This window comes from Glycine max, chromosome 8 (genome assembly GCF_000004515.6).
Source record: "Glycine max cultivar Williams 82 chromosome 8, Glycine_max_v4.0, whole genome shotgun sequence".
Taxonomy (NCBI): Eukaryota; Viridiplantae; Streptophyta; class Magnoliopsida; order Fabales; family Fabaceae; genus Glycine; species Glycine max.
This window is the reverse complement of record NC_038244.2, coordinates 8,363,671-8,379,380: the sequence shown is the minus strand read 5'-3', so window position 1 is coordinate 8,379,380 and position 15,710 is coordinate 8,363,671. Positions and strand designations below refer to the sequence as shown.

Here is a 15,710-nt window from a genome sequence, read left to right as displayed (position 1 = left end):
TTAAAGAAAACTATCAGTTAAATATGTCTTTTTCCGTAGTGACTTATGCATAGATTCTTTATAAAAAAAAAAAATTGTTACATATATATAGCTAGGCGTGAATTTCTTAAATTTTACAAACATATCTACTGATCTAGTGAATACATTTAAATTTATGGCGGTGATAAATAAACAGCTTTTTTTAGTATAAAATAGCAATTTTAATAGTAGTAAACATTTGAAAGATAGTTACTAAAAAACTTACACGCATAATACATGGATATGTTGAATTAAACAGCTATATGGTAAAACTAAATTTATACAGTTATATAAAAGGAATGAAAAAAATACATAGATTACCATAAACCTGAAAAGAATAAAATAAAATTACAGTACCTCATAATTTTGGGATTGAATATTAAAAATTTCCTTATTGCAAAAAAAAAAAAAAAACATCATACAGGAATTGGAATGGATATTTGTCACTTTCTTCTTTATGGAAATTATTTTATTCCAATTCAAGTTTTGGCAGGAGTTTCCGGTACGTATTAAATATTGCGACAGAAATCATGACAGATAAATGAGTGTATTTTAATTTAGATGTCGGAATAAATTATTAAAATGATTTACTTTAATTTAATTTTTGAAAATGAAATGAAATATCTCGATATTTGTGTAACAGACTAACAGTAGAAATTATTTTTAGTTAGTAATGAATAAAAAACGAAATATTATAAATGATATGTATATTTTTTTGGTGAATATATATATATATATATATATATATATATATATATATATATATATATATATATATATATATAGCTTAATTAAAAGTTAGCTTTTGACATAATTTTCATAGAAATATTGTTAAAATTAAGTAAATCTCTCAAGAAACTTGATACATCATCAACTTTTTCATCTAGACAGTTCTAGGTTCAAAATAAAGCTTCTCTTATCCGGAAAGCCGAAGGACATCTATTCTATTCTGATCCATTAGTAGATATTTCCAAATAGAAAGAATAATAATAATAAACACAACTCTCTGTTTTGAAGCATTATTCATAAGTCAAAACGAAATTATAATAATATACTATTCTTTGAAACATTTTATTTTAATATTTCAAATGCTTAAACACGACTCTCTGTTTTGTAATTGGCAAAACTACAGATATAGAGTTGTAGACAAAGGAAGATACGTATAGAACACTAAGAAAGAGAGTCCTTGATAAGGAAGGAAGAAAAAAAAAGATAATAATACCAACAATAATTAACATAAATGATAATTGTGTATTTTTCTTAATTAACTAATCTATGGTTCAAATTTTTATTAATTATTGAATATGAAATAAATTATATTAAAAAAATATTTATCTTGTATATACTCAAGGTTTTCTAATAAAATTTATCATTTTTTTATGAAGACAACTTCATATTAATATCATAATTAAAAAAAGATAATGATAATTAAGAGACTTATGAGACACCTATTGTCATTGTAATTAATATCATTAATTTTAATTAAATTAGTTTTAGTAACTTGTCGGGTGAAAAAAACTGAGGATTATATTATTCATAGATCATAATTACACCTATCATGCATAAAGGAAGTGCATGCAACCGGGAAGGGGATGATGCAAAAGTGGGGCTTCAATAATGGACCCAACCATGTGGTGTATATATATAGTGTCATTTTCTAATAGTCGAAGATCCCGGGAAGGGAAATGCGCAAGAAGTTCCCTATCCCATTGGCATAGGTTGCCTTTACAAAAGAAGATTGTGGTTGTTGATATGTCCCTCTTTTGTTAGAATTATTATAAATTTATAATTGAGATATACAGTAGATTATAGGAGTAATGTAAGTGTTCAACTAGATGAGATGAATTACGATTTATTTTAAAAAAAAAACAGAGAGATGCCAATAGCCGTTTTATTTTTTGAGACATAAGTTTATAAATGAATATGGAAATAAGAAAATACAGAAATAAATTTATTTTTCATTTGATGATACTGTTCATGAGTATGGGTTTTAGGTATCCTTTGTGCCTATGATTTATATATGTTTTATTTTGCTGATAATAAAAAACAACCTTTTTCCTGTTTTGATAAAAAAAAAAAAAAACCAACGCGTCATTTTGGTATGGCTTAGCCAAAGTTTATATATGTCGGGATATCCAGCATTTTCTTGCTATAAAGTTGGTTGAATTTAGTGAAATTAGAATATGTGATTTTGCAGCATGCTAGCTAGAGCAAGTTATTAATATAATTCACACATAAACATTTTCTCCCCTTAATAAAGGTCCGATCTACAATAAACTATAGATTTAAATCCTTTATAAATGAACTCTTTAAAGAATAATAAACTATAGATTTGAATCTTTTATAAATGAACTCTTTAAAGAATAATTGTGAATTCGACCTGATCGAGGTATTGAATTAATAGTTTAATCGATGAGTTACTAATTGATTCGGTTTGACTTGTTATATATTGAAAATTTAAAATTATATATGTATGTATTATATATAAGTATATAATTAATATTATTTGAGTAAGAAAAGTTCATTCATACCCAAAAATCTAAAATAACAATTAATACTAATAAGAGTTCAAAATGATTTTTTTTATAAAATCAATGAGATCTGTTCAACCGGGATCCAATACCTAATCGGATAGATCATTCTAAGTCAATTGCATAATTAATTCAATAGTGAAACCAATCCAATTAAAATATTAGATCATGATCAGACCAGCTCAATTGATCGAATTGAATCAGGTTTCACTACTATACTTTAAAGATATGCAAAATTAACTAATCAGACCAAATCAAGTTTCACAACTATACTTTAAAGATATGCAAAACTAATAGATTTTGAAACTTCACTTGACTGCTTTAATTGGTAGAGGAGATTAATTTGGTCCTGGGAGGTATGTGTGGTTAAAGACAAGGTGATTCTCATGATTCCCATTATCTGTCCCACCCATGTGATTTGTGCCGAGAAATTATATTTATAAAATAAAATTATACAACTTCTATTTACAAATAAGAGAGAAACAGGAAGAGAAGAGGAGGAAAATGGCATAAGTATGTGATACGAAAAAAAAAAAAAGCGTTGTATAAGATGTATAAATTTATTGTATGAATGCAATTTTTCATTGGGACTTTCGTACTATTCAGCTATAGATGATCGAGCTAAGATTTGGAAAACAACATATATACGCCACTTTAGGAAAAACAGTCTAAACTAACATGTCTGAAAATGAATAATTTTCAAGAATTTTTTTTAAGACTCTCATGAAATTGACAAAAAAAATATTATTTTAAAATAAATTAAACTAACATGCAAATAAAATTGAAAAGATGGAAAAGACAGAGCACAACTTTAGGACTACTTATTGTTGGAATAGGAGAATTTGATGTAATGTAAAGTCTTAAATTAATTGGGCACTGGGCACAACTTGCGTACAATTTAAGTATTTTCAATAATCAAATTTTGCTTATAAAAAAAAAGTAAGACTATCCACGAGCACATAGCCAGGCATTAAAAACAGTAGTTTACCACCTCAAGCTTTGAGAAGAGAACACAGGGATTCGCCTAATGCATGAACATATTGATATTAATGTCAAGCATTTCGTTCTTCGAGATAACGATCCTGAGAACTTGAATAAATTACAGCCCAAAAATCAACCAAATTAGTGCGATCCATTTTGTTCTTTAATTAATCATCCACTGTGGCAATATGATCCACAATTAGTGGGGTAAAGTTTATACACAAGTCAAATCAAAATAAGAAAATTTTAAGTTTATGCAAAACATTGGATATTATTCCTCAAAATATATTAAAATGAATGACATATATGTGGCATTTTCGTTGTGAAGAATAACATTTCCTCCACTGACACCTCATGTATAGGTTGCAGCCAGCATGCATGCAATGAGATATATATGGATGAAAGCAACAAGTACGTGTCTGAGTTGAACTTGAACTAAGGTGGTTATTTTCTCGTCATGCATGCACAAGTAAAACAGAAAATCGCACGTAATGTTGTATTAATCAATAAATACGTTACAAGTGTGGGGTTGGTTAGGTTACTTTCTAATTTTGCATATAACCATTATTGGCATCGCTTTTGTCAAAAGCTAGGGCTAGCAAGGAATAAAGATATGGTAGTTGCTCGGTGGAGCCATATATGAGAATTGTCTTTACTACCCATTTGAAAAGAAGACATGGTTCTCCTCACAACTACGTCGTCCTCTTCATAGACATCTCTATATATAATATAATTAATATATTCCAAACGACATATATGCACATGCCTTTCTTTCAGTGCAACAAATTAAGTCATACTTTTTGGCATTTCACCATCCAATGGCCAATGGGGTTTAGTCCTACCGAGAACCCACACACTGTATATGTATGTTCTGCTTGACATCCTGTTTGATTAATTCTCTCTGGAGCAAAATTTCTGCAGGGAATACTTTATTGGAAATAATGATACTTGCTTAATAGTATTTTATATGTTTGATTGTTGTAGCAAAATTTATTTCCAACTATAATGTCAAAATAATTGTATATCCTTGTCTTTATAGGGCGTGATATTTACAGTTAAGAGAGTGTGTTTAGGATTTCGAGGGAAATTAAAGGAAAAAGGAAGGGCAAGAAGATGAAGAATAAAACCGGAATATAATCAATTAGCTTAGAAAAAAAATAAGTGTTAATTGAATTAAAATGATTAACAATAATATTTTTTTAAAAAGAGACTAACAATTAATAAATTATTAGCCTAGGTTGTATGTTAAATGGGCAAAGCCGAAAACTACGGCTCTTACATACCCACCTCGCAAAAGCTGACAATCATCTGTAAAGATGGATAGGTATATACAATTTAATTAAGAAAAAAAAAAACAAGAAAAAACGCAAGATGATGTTGATTGATATGCTAAATTTTATTAGGAATTAATTTAATTGGACTTTTTTATTATTTATTTATTCCTATAATATAAATTAGAATAGACAACTTAGAGAGTGATATTCTTTTTTTTTTCATTCTCTTAATTAGATATTCTCAATATTTTGTTTATTCTCTTCTCTAAATGTGCATTCCACACACTGCCCCTACAATTTGTTAAGAAAATCTCTCAGTTGTCTCAAATTATCTTCCTCTTATCCTTATTTGTATATTCTATATTTTTTTTATTTTCTACCCTTTTAATCTAACACTTTTTTATCTTTATGTCTTGATTAAATTTCAATAGCCTGTTTTTCACGGATTTGCCAATGGTTATTTATTGTGAATTTAAAATATAATTTACATGTTTAAAGGTATTTATTTATTATAAATTTTAATTATATAATAAATTTAAAAGAAACACTTATCCTAAGCAACACACAAATTAAAATGCTTGTTAAATACTAAGTCTAATGGGATTAACAAATTCTTTCTAACAAATATATTAGTACTAACTTAGTGTTGTTAAATATACCATAATATAATTTTACATTTTGGATTGACTATTTCATAAGATAAAAAAGTTGTGCAGGAAATAACTGGAAGTGTATGAAGCAATAGCCCTAATTTGGACTGACTGGCCTAAGAGGGATCAAAGCCCAATTCTTAGAAAAACAAATATCAAGTCTAAGGCTAGGATAAGCCCCTAAAAGCAGAAAAGAAATAGCAACAATAGACCAAAAACTGGGCCACACCTTAATCTGCCAGCAGAAAGGAGAGACCAGGCTTCTACCATCTTGTCATATGTTCATATATTTGTTGCACAATCCTCGCACTCATTAGTCACACATGTTGATACTTGTGGTTAGTGTCCTTAACTCTTAAAGATACTTGGATAAATGTGGAATATGGATATTTTGTATTATAGCATCTTGAAGAGTATATTCTTCTTTTGTTCTTAACTCACTCTAGTAGTAAGCGGACTTTATAATGTCCCACTACATTTGGAAATCTCATTAAATTTTTTTAGTTTAATTTTTATATATATTACTGTACAAATTTACACTATTTAAAAATTTAGAATGAGTCTCACATGCTATTAACATCTTTATACTTTTATTTATAATTATTTTTTATTTGGATGTAACAACTTATTTGTATTCTAATTTTGAAATAATAAATATAAAAATATATATATTATTTCAACATTTTTAATCAAATATATATATATATATATATATATATATATATATATATATATATATTGTTTTTGGAGGGTTCCAATCACGCTATTAGTGAGTTTAATATCAAATAAAATAGAAGGAAGAAAATATTTAATTAATATGCTAATGTGCACTTCCTTTTTCAGAAGGCAGAATCAAAATCTAGCAATTTTTATTTATTTTTACCGCGTAGGGGTTTTATAAATAAATAAACGCATGGTTTTAGAAAATTGGTCTTTAAATTAAGTGGAGGTTTTCATCCAAGTAGTGGCCTTTTGGAAGCATAAATATGACTATGGCCGGCAACTATTTTAATTGCGAATCTCATCACAGCATTATATATACTTATTGAGTTATAGTCTTCTTGCAATAATGCTTTCTTTTGTCTTGCTTGTTAGCTAAATTGATAATCACATTAAACTGCCACACTTTCAATAATTACACGAGGCCGTTTCTGAAGAGTATTTGATGTTAACCTTCAAGTCCCAATCTGATTATTAAGGATAACATACACCTTCAACTTATCTGTTTTATTCACTTGTCTCATGTCTCTTTCCCTTTTATATATACATATCAAAAGATAACATAGTACTCAAATTTCTTTTCCCTTTTAACACTAGTAACTTTTTTTAATTTTTTATATTGAAGTATTGTTTTTTAACTAAAATTTAAAGAAAGACATATAGGAAGGGACACGAGTGATTTACCTTTTTCACAGTTTATTTGTTATAAAATTTGTTAAATTATACAATATGTTATTTTTATCTTTGGCATAAGTTTTAAAAAATATTTCTAATATTGTTGAACTACAGTAAAATACATTTTTATATTTAGCTCTAAGGAAAGGAAAAATATGTTAATTTTCTATAAAACAAATTTAGAAATTATCTTATAATCCAATTTTTAACTTCTATTTCTATTTCCACTTATGTAATCATTTGAATTTTAAAATATTACATTCCAGTCGAACATATCTTTAAATTTAACTTATATTATTTCTATAAAAAAAATGTAACTTCTATTCCCTCATTCCTCGCCCTAATAAATTAGCTTGGTTGAATTATTTTAGCACTTAAGCGTAATAAATAAACACTGCATTTGTTAGTTTTCACAAACCCGCAATAGACCAAAAATGAAATATCCTTATGGGGTCCAACCAGAGTTTATTTATAGAGTTCGATAAACTTGCATTATCATTCTAAATAAAAATTATATTGCGAGCTAATAAAAAATATTTAGTATAATTAATAACTCAATTTTTATCAAACACTACTTTAAATAAGGGTTGATTTAATAATTTACAGATTATTATTATTGTCATTAATATTTTAATAAAAGTCTATCATTAATATTAAACTATTTATTTTAATAATTAAATTATTTATACTGTCGTTTTATTTTATAAAATAAATATTTGATCTTAAAAATGATAAAAGTTCAAAATTAACAGAAATTAAAAACAGTAGCTAACTAAAAGTATATTTAAAAAAAAATAAAAAATATATAAAAATCACATAAACATGTTCTTTTATTTTATTTTACAGCTAATTGTATAACTAATTTTATTAAATATTTCTACTTAAATTAACTATTTTTTTACTTAAAGCTAACTTGTCAATTTTTTCCCAAATATATCCAGTATCTTAAAACAAACATCACCTAAAAATATCCATTTCTTCAATCCTCGCCCTAATTAATTAGCTCGAAACACACTCACACGGATTAAATAAGCACTGCATTTGTTATTTTTCGCAAACCCGCAATAGTCCAAAAGTGATATTTGGGTATTTCTTTTTGGGGTCCAACCAGAGTTTATATAAAACCACCTTGTTAATATTATATTTGGCAATTATTAGCTGTCACGTTGGTGATTTCTCCTATGTGCTTAATTTGAGAGAGTGTGATTCTGTATAATACTACTATTTTTAAGTCTAATATAATATTATAAATTCTACTATTGGTAAAAACAAAAAAAGATTAATACCATGTAAAAGAAATTATGTAAATAAAACCTTAGGTAGCTCTGAAGTAAAAAATTAAAAAAGTATTAAAACCACTTAGTGAAATGAATCTGATATGGCAAGAAAGTACATTAAATATAATTTTAACCTAAGGAGCAAAGGTGCAGTCACTTTATGTTTTACAAGGACTGTTACCCTATAAAACCAAAGGTTGTGTTTCTGTTACATTCAAAACAAGGAAAAAGCAAAGGAGGGCTTCCTAGATAGGCAAAGCAATGAGGCCACCAAGTCCTTCCATCCACTTTCTGCTCCAAATTCTTCTAGTCTGTCTATTGCACAGACCCAGCTTTGCAGTGAAAAAGGTGAGGCATTGCAATTTGCAACCTTGAAAAAGATAAATAATCCTTGTGGTCTAGTCTAATCCCTGCAGTGCACCATTTTAATTGTAGTCATATGTGGTGTACTTGGGAGCCCACTCACACGGCCCAGAATTATCCTCAGTTGACTTCAATCAAGTGACACAGTCCCACCATGACTTTCTGGGATCTTTCTTAGGAAGGTATGAACAAAAAATGCAATTATAATTTATAACATCTCAAGTGGTACAATTTTTTACCTTGCTTTGATTTGAGCTTGCTTCTTTGTAGTTCTAATACAGCCAAAGACTCCATCTTTTACTCGTACACAAGGCACATCAATGGTTTTGCTGCAACTTTGGACGAAGAAGTAGCTGTTGAGATAGCTAGTAAGAACTAAGAACCTTATCCTCTGCTTAGTTCCTCTGTTTTCTATTCTCTGTGTTTCCTTTATCTCATTGTGTACCTACCCTTTTCTCCAAATTGCTTTTAGAGCACCCCAAAGTGTTGTCAGTGTTCGAGAACCGTGGGAGAAAGCTACACACCACTCGATCATGGGATTTCATGGAGCTAGAGCATAATGGGGTGATCCAATCCAGCTCAATCTGGAAGAAAGCTAGATTTGGTGAGGGTGTCATCATAGGAAACCTGGATACAGGTACGTTTTACTGATTTGTGTTTAAAAACTCTTGTTATTCTTTTCAAAGTGGTCAGCAACACCTTGGAATTAATGGGGTTTGATTATTATTATTATGATAATGGTTTGATCTAGATCGTTGACTTATATACGCATGTGGAACACACACAAAATTATCTTATCGTATCTCTATCCCCCCCCACCAACCTGTTTCCAGAGTTTGATCATTTTAAAAAATTGATTTCAAAACATTAGTTTATTATTAATTTAAATCTTGTGGGTTGTTAGACTAGTTCTTTTCTACACCCTAAGTATGAAGGTTCATGAACCATCTTAAAGAAATAGACTAATTGCATTAATCTCGTGTGATTAGTTATAACTACACTTGCATCAGTAATTATACTCAAACCATAATTAACACCAAAATAAAATGAATCAACATGGTGTAATGGTGTAATACGATTGATAAATAATTTTGTTTATTAAGCATATAATTAAAAGTTTGATTTTTTATCCGTGTGTATAGAAAAAGATATGTTGAAAGAGATCAATTATTTACATGAATTTGAATATTTTCAAGGATTAATTATTGACTTTTTCGGCTGAAAGGTATTCTGTTTCAAAAAATAAATTAACACCAAAATCGAAAAACGTGAATGTAATTACTGCTAAAGAAATTGGAAAACTTTTTGTGGTTAGAATAGAATGTAGAAAATGTTTGGTGATAAATGATGGAGTGGCCGACTTTCAGTTGTTTTATCACAAACGGACCACCTTTACAAATGCAATATGGGCAATTAGGCATCTTATCATTTGTCTGTTATATACATTAGAATTTTGTTACGATTCTTGGTTTATAGATCATTACATTTAAATAATTAAAAACTTACAAATATGTCATAAAATTTAGTATATACATTTATTTGGAGGCATAAGTTTGGTAATAAATCATAGTTGGATTGGGACAAAGCAATATATTATGACTTGTGTTCATTACGATAGGACTAAAATAAAAAGGGTGAGCTTATTCTGTGAGGTGGGGCTAAGAATGGTGCCAAGGTGGGGATAGTCCAAGGAAGTGATGATAAAGTCACCAATAAGAAAATTGAAATGTGCATACATCAGCATCATTTTCAAAATGCTCCCCAAACTGTAGGCGTGAAAAGTGGGTGGGGGCAATGAGAACTAAAAACAGGACCATCATCATGCTGCTAGCTTTAAGCCAATTTGGATTTGGATGAGATTGAGGGAGAAGGGGTAGAAGTAGAATCTCCATTTTACAATATACTTATCTTATTTTGACCACACTCTCATCATCTCTTTTGCTCCCACCGCATTAACGCTAGGTGTTTGGCCTGAATCAAAGAGCTTTAGTGAGCAAGGTTTGGGACCAATTCCATCAAAGTGGAGAGGAATCTGTGATAACGGAATTGATCATACTTTTCACTGCAACAGGTACCATCTTCCTTAGAATGGAATTAAACTATTTAACATTTTGTGAGTCATTTATAATGGATATAAATAAAATGTTTCTTATCTAATTGTTTAACTTCTGTAGTCATATGCCTTTAAATTGGCACTCTTTATTAGGTGAATACTACAATGAAAGGGTTAAGCACTCCTTTGAACGCAGACATGTTTCTTTCGTTATCTTATTCTTTTATAGTACTAGTGTTTTCACACCAACCAGACCAATCTTTCAATGATTTTGTTTTGAAAAATTAAAGAAACGTTAAGTGGAGATGTTGAATGCAGGAAGCTAATAGGGGCAAGGTACTTCAACAAGGGCTACGCCTCAGTGGCGGGCCCACTGAACTCCTCCTTTGACTCGCCACGTGACAACGAGGGCCACGGGACCCACACCCTATCCACAGCTGGCGGGAACATGGTCGCACGTGTCAGCGTCTTCGGCCAGGGCCAGGGAACAGCCAAGGGTGGCTCACCAATGGCACGTGTGGCAGCCTACAAGGTCTGCTGGCCCCCCGTCGGAGGCGAGGAGTGCTTCGACGCTGATATCTTGGCGGCCTTCGACCTCGCCATCCACGACGGCGTCGATGTCCTCTCCGTCTCGCTCGGTGGCTCTTCCTCCACGTTTTTCAAGGATAGTGTTGCCATCGGATCCTTCCATGCGGCCAAGCGTGGCGTTGTGGTGGTTTGCTCTGCTGGCAACAGTGGGCCCGCGGAAGCCACTGCGGAAAATCTCGCACCCTGGCATGTTACGGTTGCTGCCAGCACCATGGATCGACAGTTCCCCACTTACGTTGTCCTTGGTAACGATATTACCTTCAAGGTTTGTTGTCTCTTTCCCACACACACATGTATGCAAATTATGACTAAACTTTACGGATAAATACTCAAATTCATCAAGTGTGTTGAAATAATAAATTAGTTCCGATGAATATTCAAATTTAATCACTCAATAGGTACAAAGTGCGACTAATTTGTCATATTTTTTTACAGATTAAATTTGTATGCCCACTAATTTATCATATTTTTTTACGGATTAAATTTGTATTTATCATCTTAGAGACTAATTTATCACCGCATCACTTTGGAGGATAAATTTAACTATTTATCAAAACTTTGTTTATAGCTTCTTAGTTGCTGCTTAGTGCTTACATTATTGTTTGACTAAATTTTGAGTTTTATTTCGGTAATTTATGTAATTTTTTAATGTAAACTTTTAATTATCGGGGTGAAATTCTAATTTCGATTAGGAAACATTAACAATAGGTACGAAATTAAACCTAAGATTTTGTAGTATAAATTATGTGAGACTTTGAGTATAGGGACTATAAATTATGTGAGTCATAAGAGAGAAAGATATACTTTTTTAAAAATTTAATTAATAGCTTCTGCAACTAGTTAGGATTGGTCATTTTTTAATTAGTTGAAAGATTCATGAATTAAATTTGATATTTTTTTCTTTTGTTTTCAACATAACCATGTTATTTAATAACAGGAAAGTACGTGAAAGTCATGATTTAAAGTGTGATTGTAGTTGCAGTTGTGTTGTGGTTACGAAAATTGTGAAAAAAATATTGGACAAATGTACGAAATTGTATTCCAAATACAGATGTGGCCAGTCGAGGATTTGCAATTTATAAACACTATCAGCTGACACCATAATCTCGGTTGCTTGATTTGAAGGGGGAAAGCTTATCAGCTACAAAATTGGCACACAAGTTCTATCCAATTATTAAAGCCACAGATGCTAAATTGGCGAGTGCAAGAGCTGAAGACGCGTAAGTATCAAAAATATGAAACTCGTTATAGTCATCAGTTGTTGAATGATTGACATAATTAACATTGCACTATATATGGTAAATAAAATTTATGTCTAAGCAGGGTGCTGTGCCAGAATGGGACCCTGGATCCCAACAAGGCGAAGGGAAAGATCGTGGTGTGTCTCCGAGGAATAAATGCAAGAGTGGACAAGGGAGAGCAAGCTTTTCTAGCTGGTGCTGTGGGAATGGTCCTTGCTAATGACAAGACTACTGGGAATGAAATTATAGCGGATCCTCATGTCCTTCCTGCTTCTCATATCAATTTTACTGATGGTAGTGCTGTCTTTAATTACATCAACTCAACCAAGTAAGATATCTACCACTCTAGTCTGCCACATATTAATAATAATAATTAATACCATGCCTTAAGCTATGCCTACTTTGGGGTTTGCACTATACTATATGGACATACCATTCTATATTTGCAATCAGAATATATGGATTGCTATTAAACTTATAATTTGTGATAGTTGGTATTTTTTTTAGCAATACAAAGATCCCAATATGATAATCATGAATCTCAGTTTTTCAACTTGAACTTGACTACTTTAAATTTATGTATTGTTAGGTTCCCAGTGGCATATATTACACATCCAAAGACTCAATTGGATACTAAGCCAGCCCCATTTATGGCAGCATTTTCATCAAAAGGACCAAATACTATGGTGCCAGAGATCCTAAAGGTGTGATTACTTACAGTGTTATTTGGCTTGTAATTTGATGTAATGTGTTAGATATCTAAGAACTCTTAATTTGTCCAATATATTCAGCCTGATATCACTGCACCAGGCGTGTCAGTTATAGCAGCCTATACTGAGGCCCAAGGACCAACCAATCAAGTGTTCGACAAGCGCAGGATTCCGTTTAACTCAGTCTCAGGCACATCAATGTCATGCCCTCATGTTTCAGGCATTGTGGGACTGTTGAGAGCCTTATATCCTACGTGGAGTACCGCTGCAATTAAATCAGCAATCATGACCACAGGTGAGTGAGATGTTCTTCATGGTTTCTCATGCTTCAAATCCTTTTTTTTTTCAAGCCAATCTACAATAAAATGTCCCAGAAATATAAAGCTTAGATATATATAGAAAATAACTTAGATATAGTTTCTTAAATTCTGCTAGTGTTAATAAAGGTTTTCATTAAAAGATTGTGCAAGGTGAAACTCTAATTCTAATTTTTAAAAAAAAAACGATTACAGTACCTAAGAAACTATATGTAAGTATGTAAGTTATGTCTTAAAAGATTATGAGGGGAGGTGAAACTCCAATTCTAATTGGAGAACGACACCAATAGTATCTAAGGAATTGTATCTAAGTTTTGTCCATACATATATAGAAAGCAAATTTGATTAGTGAGGTAAAAGTAGCTATCAAAAATTGATGATTTGTCCTCTGCTACTTTCAGCTACAACACTAGACAATGAGGTGGAGCCACTACTGAATGCTACTGATGGCAAGGCGACACCATTCAGTTACGGGGCAGGGCATGTTCAACCAAACAGAGCAATGGATCCCGGGCTAGTTTATGACATAACAATTGATGATTACCTCAACTTCTTATGTGCTTTAGGATACAACGAGACACAGATCTCAGTGTTCACAGAAGGTCCATATAAATGCCGCAAGAAATTTAGTCTCCTCAACCTGAACTATCCCTCAATCACAGTCCCAAAACTCTCTGGGTCAGTGACAGTTACAAGGACATTGAAAAATGTTGGTTCTCCAGGGACTTACATTGCTCATGTTCAAAACCCGTATGGAATCACCGTTTCTGTGAAGCCAAGCATCTTGAAGTTCAAAAATGTTGGTGAAGAGAAGAGCTTTAAATTAACCTTCAAGGCCATGCAAGGAAAGGCCACAAATAACTACGCGTTTGGAAAACTGATATGGTCAGATGGCAAGCATTACGTCACGAGTCCAATAGTTGTGAAGGCCCTCTTAACTAGAAATTGAAGTAATTGGTGCAATTTAGCTCATTTGCATTTCTAATTGATTGTTAGCCTATTCTAAATTGTATGATATATCTTCTAAAATAGGGCTTCTTTGAGAGTTATCTCTGACATTGATTGATAACAAAGAAACCAACAAGTGGCTTTCTTTGGGTGTACTTTTACTATGATTCCAAGGAGAAATAAAACCTAACACGTCCATTCTCCTAGTTATAATATCTGGGAAGTTTCTTACTCTAATCATATTTCAAGCCTTGTTAACATTAAGTTTCTTACATGACATGTTAAAACTTAAAACTTCATGTTGTAGTCTATGATGTAAGAATATTGTACACATAAAGTTTTGACTTTCTAGTAACGAAGTGAAGAACTACGATATGAAATATTTAATATGTAAAATTCTGAATATATATGATTTGCGATTGATTTAAATTTGTTTAAATGTGATAATTGGTGGGTTGAACATGTTGAGTCAAATTCCTCTGAATATAATGTGTTTTCAATGACAACAAACCCGTCAACAAGATAAAAATAAAGTGCAAGCTCTCTTAACATGTGTTACTGATTATTTTGCTAAGCGTGCAGTATAGTACAGAAAGACAAACCACATACAGTGAAAATGCATCGAGTGCCTTTGGGGTCTGTAGAAGTTCAATTCAATCTAATTGATTATATTTTAGTTTTTAATTGTAATTCTGGCAATGATAGAAATCATTATTGAGATAAGATGTGTGTTCTAGGACTCAAAAAAATCCTAAGCCTCTAATGAGGGGTGAAACGAGCCCTTTAGTGACTGATTCAGATTGCATGCCTTAACTTGTTTTGGATCTTTCAGTTTGAAATTTTAAATCAAGTAAATTAGTTCAACAACCACAATGCAATAGCTGCTCATTCTTATGTACATTTTAATGGCTTTTAGCAGGTTTTCTTACATTGAATCCATTTAATAGTCCATTGGCATTGAGTACGTGAGCAAAAGTAAGAAACTAGAGGCAGATATGGGATTGGGAAAAAATTCAAAAAGATGTTGGATGTAGAAAAGTCACACTGAATAATTATTAATGAATGTCTTGTTAATTTTTTGCTTCTACCGATTAACTCTTGATGCATAATCTCTTTCCAAGAGGAGCGTGAGGAATTTGAGTTAAAGTTACAAAAGTCAGTTGTTCTCCAACCAATTTTTCTTCACTTGGTCATGGCTCAAAGCGTAAAAAAAAGATTTGTGTCTTTTCTGATGTGGCAAACGAACCCAGCTACATGCCTCTCTTACCTGTGAACAAACAGTGGTTTTGTTATGTAGGTTTTGGTTTAGTTTGTTTGTATCTATGGTGGATTTACGTTTATGTGGGCAGAGGTCACGCATCTTT

At 31.3% G+C, this 15,710-nt stretch overlaps 1 protein-coding gene and 2 long non-coding RNA genes across 3 annotated transcripts; 2 read left to right on the top strand and 1 right to left on the bottom strand.

Moving 5' to 3' along the window:
• The first annotated feature begins 4,294 nt into the window (after positions 1-4,294).
• On the top strand, positions 4,295-5,916 carry LOC121175282 (uncharacterized). Its single transcript, XR_005892538.1, has 2 exons — positions 4,295-4,394; positions 5,521-5,916. It is a non-coding gene; the product is annotated as an uncharacterized lncRNA (long non-coding RNA).
• Positions 5,917-8,180: 2,264 nt separating this feature from the next.
• LOC121175281 (uncharacterized) lies at positions 8,181-8,968 on the bottom strand. The gene is made up of 2 exons (XR_005892537.1): positions 8,729-8,968; positions 8,181-8,536 (listed from the first exon to the last, which is right to left on the bottom strand). It is a non-coding gene; the product is annotated as an uncharacterized lncRNA (long non-coding RNA).
• Positions 8,388-14,347, top strand: SUB1 (SUB1 homolog (S. cerevisiae)). The gene is given in 11 exon segments (NM_001280566.1): positions 8,388-8,474; positions 8,562-8,671; positions 8,760-8,857; positions 8,962-9,126; positions 10,452-10,560; positions 10,861-11,395; positions 12,256-12,350; positions 12,454-12,699; positions 12,961-13,075; positions 13,163-13,376; positions 13,800-14,347. Coding segments are annotated over 11 exon segments (2,322 nt in total).
• Positions 14,348-15,710: the final 1,363 nt, after the last annotated feature.